General features: G+C 41.8%; 1 protein-coding gene across 1 annotated transcript in view; it reads left to right on the top strand.

The window, feature by feature from the left end:
- The first annotated feature begins 1,097 nt into the window (after nt 1-1,097).
- WWOX (WW domain containing oxidoreductase) overlaps nt 1,098-9,622 on the top strand; it is a 471,393-nt gene continuing 462,868 nt past the window's right edge. The window contains exons 1-4 of the mRNA XM_041458694.1: nt 1,098-1,227; nt 3,324-3,388; nt 4,651-4,708; nt 5,213-5,391. Coding sequence (XP_041314628.1) covers nt 1,121-1,227; nt 3,324-3,388; nt 4,651-4,708; nt 5,213-5,391 — 409 coding nt within the window. The 5' untranslated portion in view covers nt 1,098-1,120. The remainder of the gene's footprint in view (nt 1,228-3,323; nt 3,389-4,650; nt 4,709-5,212; nt 5,392-9,622) is intronic.

Raw genomic sequence — 9,622 nt, 5'->3', positions numbered from 1 at the left:
CTGAGCGATGGTGACAGCCATTCCCTGTCCATCCGTCACAGCTGCACAGGGGAGAGGGCTTCAGCTGCCAGGACAGAGTTACTGCAGCTTTCCGCCAACTCACTGAATGCTGCAGCCTTTGCAGCCGACTGTGCTGTGCCACCAGTGAGCCAGGCTTGGCAAAGGTGACTGTGTTTGTGCCCCCCCGCAGGTGAAGCCACCTGCAAGGTCCCAGGTGGGTGCTGGCACAGCCAGGTTCTTCTCTCCAGCCAGGCCTTCCTCAGCAAGGATCCCCCACTAATGAGGAAGGGTCTAGATGAGGTGGGGACAGCTAAGGGCAGAAAGAACTTTTGCCCTTCAAGAACAGTTCATTTCCCATTGCTTCCCAGGGCCTCACTGTATTCACTGCTCTGAAAACAGAGGTCTGGAAGCAGCTGGTGCCCTGAAAATCATGGAACTGCTGAGATGAGAAGGCACCTTGGGAGATCATCCAGTCCAATCCCCCTTCCAAGGCAGAGTCACCTGGAGCAGGTGGCACAAGAAAGTGTCCAGTGTGTTTTGAATGTTTCCAGAGAGGGAGAATCCACGACCTCCCTGGGCAGCTATTCCGGAGCTCTGCCACCCTCCATGTAAAGAAGCTCTTCCTCATGCTGAGGTGGAACTTGTGTTTTAGTTTATGGCCATTGCTCCTCGTCCCACTGCTGGGCACAGCAGAAAAGAGCCTTGCACCATTCCCTTGGCCCAGACCTTTGAGATATTTCCATGCATTAATGAGACCCCCTCTCAGTCCTCTCTTCCCAGACCAAACACGCCCAGCTCCCGCGGTCCCTCCTCACATGAGGCGCTCCAGACCCCTCATCATCTCCGCGGCCTCCGCCGGACCCTCTCCGCTAGCTCCTCATCTCCCTTGTACTGGAGATCCCAGAACTGGACGGACACTCCAGATGTGCCTCACTAGGGCTGAGTAGAGCAGCCTAAACCCCTGCGACCTCTGTTCCGAGCTCAGCCGGGGCCCCTCGCCGTGTCGGTGACCGCAGTGTCCCCGCCGCACCGGGCGATGCGGCGGGAACTACAGCTCCCATGGTGCCGCGGGGCCGGGCGGAAGCGGGGCGCGCCGGCGGAGCGGCGCCGCGCCGAGCCCATGGCCGCGCTCAAGTACGCGGGGCTGGAGGACACGGACAGCGAGGAGGAGCTGCCGCCGGGCTGGGAGGAGCGCACCACCAAGGACGGCTGGGTTTACTACGCTAAGTAAGGGCGGGAGCGGGGCGAGCCCGCCGGGGGCGTTCTGACCGCCCCGCGGCAGCGTCCGCGGAGCCGCCCCTCAGTGCGGGGCAGGAGCCGCCCCTCACGGACGGACCGCGGGGCTGGAGCGGGGACACGGGGGCTGGGTGTGCGGACGGGCTCCGGAGGCTCTGACAGCCACAGACACCCTGGCAGCGATGCCGGAGCCGCTCGGGGAGCGGCGGGAGCCGGCCCGGAGCTGTTGCAGCGCGCCTCGGGGCTCCGGGGGCGAGCTTTGTGCGTTCCGACTAAGGCTCGCACAACATTGCGGGTTGGTCGGTTTGCTTCTGTGTGGGAGCAGAGGAGAAACAGGTGCGGTGCAAGTTAAGCGCTGTGCGTGCTGCCCTCAGCTCTTCGCTGCACCTTGGGCAAGAGATAAAGAACTGCACTGAGCACCTTCTGCCCGTGCTGCCGGCACGATCCCATCCTCCCAGCTCACAAAGGGAATGTGCCGCAGCATGAACGAACGCATATGTGTTTATACAGTCTCTCCTCTTGGGTGGTTTCTGTAGCCACGCTGATCTTGGGACCTCCTTCTGTCTGTTTAAAGCCAGAAGAGTTATTCCCTTCCACAAAAAAGTGTGGTTCAGTCTCACCGGTGCCTTGTCCTCCCAAGTTCTGCTCTTTTAAACGCTGGACAGAATGCTTTAGTTTATCCACACTTTGTAAACGCTGCAATTTCTCTCTAGGCGTTTGTTTTTCTTAGGTCAATTGCTTGTATATTTCCTTTGATTTCAAAAGCCCTTTCGGGGAGGAATCACTTGGTGAAAGTAACAAACCTGTGAAATAACAAGGTATTATTGAGCATAATTGTTACACAGTCAGTTCAGCCGGTCAGTTTCTGAACTCTTGTGAAGCTGGACTGGTGCAGCTTAACAACATCACATAACAAATCTTTACTGTCTGAAAAATCTTGCCCAGGGTGTCTAAAAACATATTGCACTGATGCTGCCTTCAGGTATACTCTCGCTATGTGTGATTCTTCTGCACATTCTGGGAATTTACTTTAAACCTCATCACCAATATGAACTTTTAGCTGGAATAAGATTATTTTGGTTGAAGACTTTTAAAGGTGTTTCTGATGAGTTAGGTGTGCACACAGGTGGACAGCATTTGTTTGTCAGGCTGCTGAGATTTGGTTAAATATCTCCTATTTTCAGGTCGCACAGGTGCATTTGTTTAGTCTCAGCTCCCAGCTGTGATCCCTGTAATACCATGAGCTGTCACTGTGGGCTTGCTGTGGAAAAGGAAAGTTGCTTTTGTTGTGTGTAAATGGCTGTTGGGCCTATAGGTTATTTGTAGTTATTTGTGTGTTATTTATTGCTGTTGTCGCTCTTTATTTCACACTTGGGCAGCTATCAATTTGGGCACTCAGTTAATCCCTGCCTGACTCTTAAAACTTGGTTATTATTTAAAAACACTCAATGAAAGATGAGATTTTAATGTCCAACTCGATTTCAGCACTTTGGTTATTTTAAGACCTTGTTTATGTGCACATGACTTTGCTTATTAGTCTATAGTGCAGAAAATTTTGCAATGGAGTATTTTAATTCTGCTAGTGATTTAAATGAGTAAAGTCTCTGAATTGGAAGGAAAGGTGGGATACCATTATCATGTAAAAGAAATATCCTGCTAGTTAAGGCCTGCGGATAAACTTACCTGTCCAAAGCTACAATTGCTCATAGAAATCCAACTTATGTTATACTCTACAAATCAGTATGTTAGGCAGGAGTTTTAGAAAGGTGTTTTTGTAATTTGAAGACTTTCTAATATTATTACTAGCTGGTGATAAATTCTTTTCTTGCTTTTTTCCTCCTTACTCCTGCCAAGGATTGTTATCTTTTTGAGGTGTTTTCTGAGTCTGTTAATGTTATTTTTAAATGAGTTTTTGTTCTTTCTCATAAGCAATAAAGCTTGGATTGGAAGTCAGACATTTTTTTGAATTTTTCTAGACTCCTGTGCTTTCTGGTTAATGACTTTCAGAACTGTGGGGATATTTTGGGTTACATTAGAAAGCTTATTCGGCAATTTAAAAAACTCTGAAACTTTTTCTTTTCCTGCAGCCACCTAGAAGAAAAAACACAGTGGGAACATCCTAAGTCTGGGAAGAGGAAACGTGTTGCAGGAGGTTTGTGTTAAACTTTCCTAGGGAACTGACACTGCCTTACAAACACCTGATTCCTCCACAAACTCCAGCTGATCTCATTTTGATCTCCTAGTTGTCACTGATTCTGAGCTTGCAGAATATGGCTGAGTTCAGTAGGGTTTGACCTCTGTGATTGTGTCTGTGTAGAGTGATCACTTTGCAGTTTTATGGCTTTCCTGTATTGCTCCACAAAGCCAAAGTACTGATTCCAGGTTACAGAGTTTGTTTTAGTGTGACTTGTTAAGCATATAGTCAAAAGCTGGAGTTCTGTGTTCCTGGTGTGCATCAGACAATATTTGTAGTTGGATTATATTCTTCAAAGAATGTATTTCACCAAGGAGTATCCCTGGCACAGAAGGAAGCCTCATTAGTTTTCATTTTACCTCTTTCCCCCAACCCAACTGAATATTTGTGCCAGAGCACAATGCAGGGAGTGTTGCAGAACACTTCCAGAGGAAAATCTTCTCAAGGACCTTGGGTCAGTGCCTTAAATCAGATCTTCCCAGAAGCTTCTGTACCTGGGGACACCACAGTGTTGGAAAGCCATGTTTCTTTTGGCATTGGTAATCTGACTATAAGTGGAATGTTTTCACCAAGTCTTCAGTCAGTGGAAGTGAACTTTCTCTCTAAGGTTAGAAATATTCTGAATGCCATCTGTTAACTACCTTTGTAGAATCTTTTATATAAAAATTTGTTATGTAAAGATTGTCATTTTCTTCTATCTGTCCTTCCAACTTCGAGTCATTTAGTTTTGGTTTATTGTATCTCATGCCCACTTGAGGGCTCTGATCTTTCAGCTTTTGGTATGTGTTACACAGAACTTTTCCTATGTGCTTTTGCTATTTATTTTAGCAGGGGTAGATACTGAACTGGGAGTAGTATAGATCTGTATGTGCTTGGAAGCATGGCTGCATTTTGCTGGTGTTTTTTGTTCGTTGTGGTGGGTTTTTTTTTTTTTTTCTTTTTTTTTTTTGGTGCTATAACATGAAATAATCTTTATAAAGATTTTTTTTAAACTGTCTTTATACTTAATCTGCACTTGTACCAGATCTTCGGTGCATTGTACTTCTATGAGAGAGCAATCGTGTGTGATTAGGGAAGCAATCTTTCTGTCAAGTTCTGTATTCAAGGGCAGCAGAAAACAATGCAGAATTGTTTTCATGAGTCTGAGAAGTCACTTAAACTTCAAATTGAAGAGTATTCTAATGCCTGAAAATAAATGTAATGTTTTATGTGCTTCCTAGATCTGCCATATGGATGGGAGCAGGAGACTGATGAAAATGGACAAGTCTATTTTGTGGAGTGAGTATCTCAAATTGTGAAGTATGTAGAAGGAGGACAGCTGGGTTACATGCTGAGTAGCCTCCTGAGTTATACTGTGACAATATCAGCTGGAAAGACAAAAAGATTAATAACTGCAGCTTCAGAATCCAAATGCAGATATTGCAGTGTCTGCAAGTGTGGGGTCCTTTTATAGACTTGCTAACAGAACATGATCTTCTCTAATGTAACAATATTTTTTTATTTTTTCCCCTGACAAAGTTCTGCCTTTTCTGTCAGGAGTTCACATAAAGTTCAGAATGGCTTGTAAAGTATGTAAATACAATTATTAATGGATGCTGTCACAACTGAAAAAAAGTTTGATTAAAAAAAAAATAACTGAGATAATTTCAACCAAACAAAATTATTTTTTGAGACTCTAAATAATCCACTGGAATTGTACACAGCAGTGGTTGAAATACCTTTAAAATCTAAATGCAGAGAACAGAAGGGTTCAAACAGCTGAGTTTTTGTGTTCTTTTGCAGCCACATAAACAAAAGGACTACCTACCTTGACCCAAGACTGGCCTTTACAGTAGAAGATAATCCAGTGAAACCTACTACTAGACAAAAATATGATGGGAACAGTACTGCAATGGAAATTCTGCAGGGTCGTGACTTGAGTGGGAAAGTGGCAATAATCACAGGAGCCAATTCAGGAATAGGTAGGTTAACATTGCACATGAGGTAAAACATGGCAAACTTTGTCTTACAGCCTACTTGCTTGTTTAAGTATCTCTACTTTTGGTTTTCAAACTTGATTTGCACTTTTTTCATATAAAACCACTAGTTAGAAAGGTGTTTTTTAAAAATGTGTGGAGAATTTGGAGCTTACAGCATTTGGAGAGCTACAGGAAAGACATCAAGTGCTGAAACAACTGATTTTTGTCTAGGAAAATATAGATGAAGGCATTTTACATTATGCAGATATATAAAGGATGGCTGTGAAAGAGAAGGGAATTTTATTTTCATGATCTTGGTGGCTAGGACAAGGAGTGAGGTTTGTATGGCTGCAGGGCAGTTTAGGTAAAGTACTCAGAAAAACTTCCTAATGCTAGCAAGTAAATTCAGGTAAAGATTTTCCCAGGAGACTTTTTATCTCTGAAGGTAGTTTCAAGTGAATTTGATGATGAACTTGTGTCAGGATGTTTTACTCAATGCTCCTTTATTTCAGAGAAATACAGTTTATCACCTCTAGTAATCCCTGCTAGTTATATTGTCTCACAGGTTCATCAGTCCTATCAGACCCAGCTTTTTTAGATATCTGTTAAATGTTACTGCTTCTGTAGTGGGTGAGTGAGAGATTCAGGTAACTGTTGATCTTTTGTTGCCTTTTGTTGTTTGCATTTTTCTTTGTGATGACAAGAAAACATTTTTATGATTTCATCAATATTGAAGGACTCCTAATGCAAATTATTTGGTGATTTTTAGTTTAGTTCAAAATTTTGACTTAAAAGCATTTTTGAGGACATTGGAAAACCTGGAAGATGTTCTGAAAAATGGGTTAATAGCAGAACTTACCACTCTGAATTTTCTTGAGTTTGATTTCTTAATTATTTAAGGGGGTGTTACTGCACAGGAGTCACATGAAGAATTTAGAGCTTCACTGTGCTTTGCAGTGACATCCTGCTGTCACTGCCTGGTGTGCTGCTACAGATTGGCACTGCAGCTGGGGCAGCAAGTGTTGTACTTACCTGTCTCAATGAATTTGGGCTTTCTAGTGAGGTTTATGTTTCAAATTCTTGGAACAGCATTACTCTACATCTAGCAGTACAATTTGCTCTTTGTGCAACTGTGCAGTCTCTGAACATTTAAAGAATTACCTGGGCTCAAAGGGATTTGCCTTCAGCAGGAGCAGAGCTGCCATTCAGCCTTGCTGAATCAGTGGGAGATGTTTCAAGTATGGCAAAAAGATTAATCCAAGATATATGATGGTTTTGTCAAGATTTTGTTTTCAATGTTTCTCCCTTAGTTGATAATCTGGATTGGTCACAAGTAATCAATCATATCCTTGCCTGAAATATTTTTTGCTTTGACACAGAGTCCATAAGGTAGCAAATTTGTGATCCAAATGGTGTTAGGGCCTGTATAACTCAAAATTCTTGCATATCACATTGCATTTAATGCTGCTTTAGTCCTATACTGTGTCTGATGTTTCCCACCAGTTGCCATGGAGCATGGATTAATTAGCTGGTTCAAAGGGACTCTTACCAGTTTTGGAGCTTATTTTGCAGTTAGTTTAGGATTTCAGTGCTGTGCTCCACATGGTGTTGTAGATATTCCTTTTAAATTTTCTGTGTATTTGGAGGTAATGGTTTCCTCCCTGAGTATTTTGAGAAGTAAACAATTCTTGTGATTTCAGAAGAGCAAAATGTTTTCTTTTAGAGGTAAGCGTAAATAATTTGAGAGAAATGTTGTCCATGAAGTAGAAGGAGATATAAAAATAATTACTTGTTGAGCATTTGTACTCAATAATGCAAGGAAAAAAATAACTGAACCCTTTGATAGTTGTCCAAATGAGTTTCAGTGGTATATTTGAAAATAAATAACTGTGCTGTCTGTCCATTTGTTGAGAAATGTTTCATTCTGGGTAGAACAAAGATCAAGCTGTAACTTGGTAGACTGAAGTCAGAAAAATGCATTTTCAATTACTGCAATGCTGGATGCTCAAGATAAAGTTTGGGAAGTGCTAAGAATAACTTGAAGGATGGATGAACACATAAGTGATGTTTTAGTGCATCCATATACTCTGCTTTAAGATAGCAATGTTAAAAACAGATCAGCAAAGATGGAATTATATCTTAATTCACTTTATTTATGAATTTAATACAGGAACTTCCATCTAGCTTGTCAGGTGGAATGTTTTCCCTTAGAGTTGAAAAATCTACTCAACTTCTGAAAAACAGAGATGCTTGTTTAGATTCTGAGGGAATACTTTGGATGCCTTCAGCAGTTTTAGGGTTTTAATGGTGTCACATGTTGCCTCACTGCCATTAACTTAACATATCTGTAAATAGGAACACAGTCTGCCCTGTGCTGGTTCTTTTCATTCCTGATTAAGCAAGTGGTCTGTAAAAATTCCTTAGATTATACGCCTACTTTCTTAACTTAATCTTTAAAATTGCTGTTGAAAGTGTGAGGGGGGAAAATGTCATTTATTAACACTTAATTTTTGATTAGCAACTTGGAAAAGTTTAACAAATTATTCTGTTCTTACAATACAAAGAGATCCTAGCAGCTCAAGAGTTATTAGTGCAATATTTTCTTTTTTATTTTTGAAGCTTTTTCTTCTGACAGTGCACTCCAAGTATTCTTTAGGGTTTCTTTTCTCATCTACTTTTTAAGCTCAATCAAAATTTTAGTCTGAATATCACATGAGAAATTTGAGGTCACTTTTGATCCCAGTAAAGCTGGTGTATTAAAAAGAAGGTAGGACTGACTTACTGAACAGTTCAGTCTTGTGCTGTCAGTCCTGGTTTTAAAAACCTATTCTCTGTACATTTAAACATGAATAGTGTAAATTGGCAGTTGGTTCTGTCAGAGTCAGTAAAGACTTATTCCACTGGGAGGAGTTGAAGGTGTGTGCAATTTTGAGTGTTGTTTTTCTGTTTGAAGGTCTCAACATGAATTAACAGAGAAAGACCTTCCCCAGCTTGCTGCTGATATGAGCTGATTCCTGCTCCCCTGTGTTGCCAGTAGAGGTCCATGTTGCTCTTTGGAAATACTGAACAAAAGCTTCTTGCTGTTCTTAGGAAATGCTCCTGTAATTCTGTTGTTTGTGTTCTTAATTATTAGGGCAGGAATTATAAATTTATAAAAGTGTGTCAGCAGTTCCTCTAGGTTTAATTTTACACAGAGATGTGGTATTTTCAATTGTATGTGTAAGCAATCTTAAATGATACATTAAGAAAAAATACTTTAACTTGGTTTTAGTGTCAGAGAGCCAGTTGTGTAGCTAATATGATTTTCTGACTTATAAAAAAATTGCTGTCTGTTTTTAAGGATCATGTATGACCATGGGACCATGATGTGATCTGGTTTCTGTGTCAGGTGCATTTGGTCTGACCCAGTGACTGGAGTGTGTCTGAGTGGAGAAGTGCAAGTGGTGTTGCAGAATATAATGGAAGGGCAAAATGGGTCTGTTCTGTCCAGCCAGGCAGATTCCACAAAGCAGGGTGTTCCTTAATGCTTTTCCAAGATTTTATCACAAAACTGTATTGATAATCACAACCGAGCAGTTGCTCAAACTGGGATTCTGATTTTTCTGTTAGATGAAGGCCAAAAGAAGCCTGTTCATTGCTTTTGTAAGGGATGCCCAAAACAACCAGATTAGGTTTTTTCAGAGGCTGAAGAAAATCCAGAAGCTCCAGCCACAATGTGGCTTGCTGTATTGCTTTCCTTGATAATGTTTTAGACTGTTTTCTCAAAGTAATTTTTGTTTAGTGTTTTGTTGGAACTCTTTTTTTTTCCCTGGCACTTTTACTTCTGTGCAATGGAGAAGCCTTAGCCAGGAGAGAAGCTGTGGATTAGCTGCTAAATCAGTTCTTAAAAGATCAGTGAGTCCCTGCTCCAGTAAGATTTTGGTGTGGGAAGTTACCATGGTTCTTTTATTTCTCGTACGGAACTTCAGTGTTAGCAACTTGTGTCATACTGGTGCAAAAGGTTGGGTAATGTGCTTATAATCTATCTCAATTAAACATCTGCTTTATGATATGAAATTTTTTTTTCAGTGTCTGGCCATTTAATTTTTATAAATGATAACAATTTTTCTGTTTTACTTTTGTCTCTTGTAACTTTTTCCCTACAGACTCTCTGAGCAACCTGGTCTAGTGGAAGGTGTCCCTCTCCCTGGCAAGGGATTGGAACTGGGTGATTTTTTGGGTCCCTTCCAGCCCA

Source organism: Pyrgilauda ruficollis, unplaced genomic scaffold (genome assembly GCF_017590135.1).
Source record: "Pyrgilauda ruficollis isolate IOZ18807 unplaced genomic scaffold, ASM1759013v1 scaffold13, whole genome shotgun sequence".
Classification (NCBI taxonomy): Eukaryota; Metazoa; Chordata; class Aves; order Passeriformes; family Passeridae; genus Pyrgilauda; species Pyrgilauda ruficollis.
This window is presented reverse-complemented; position numbering and strand designations above follow the sequence as displayed.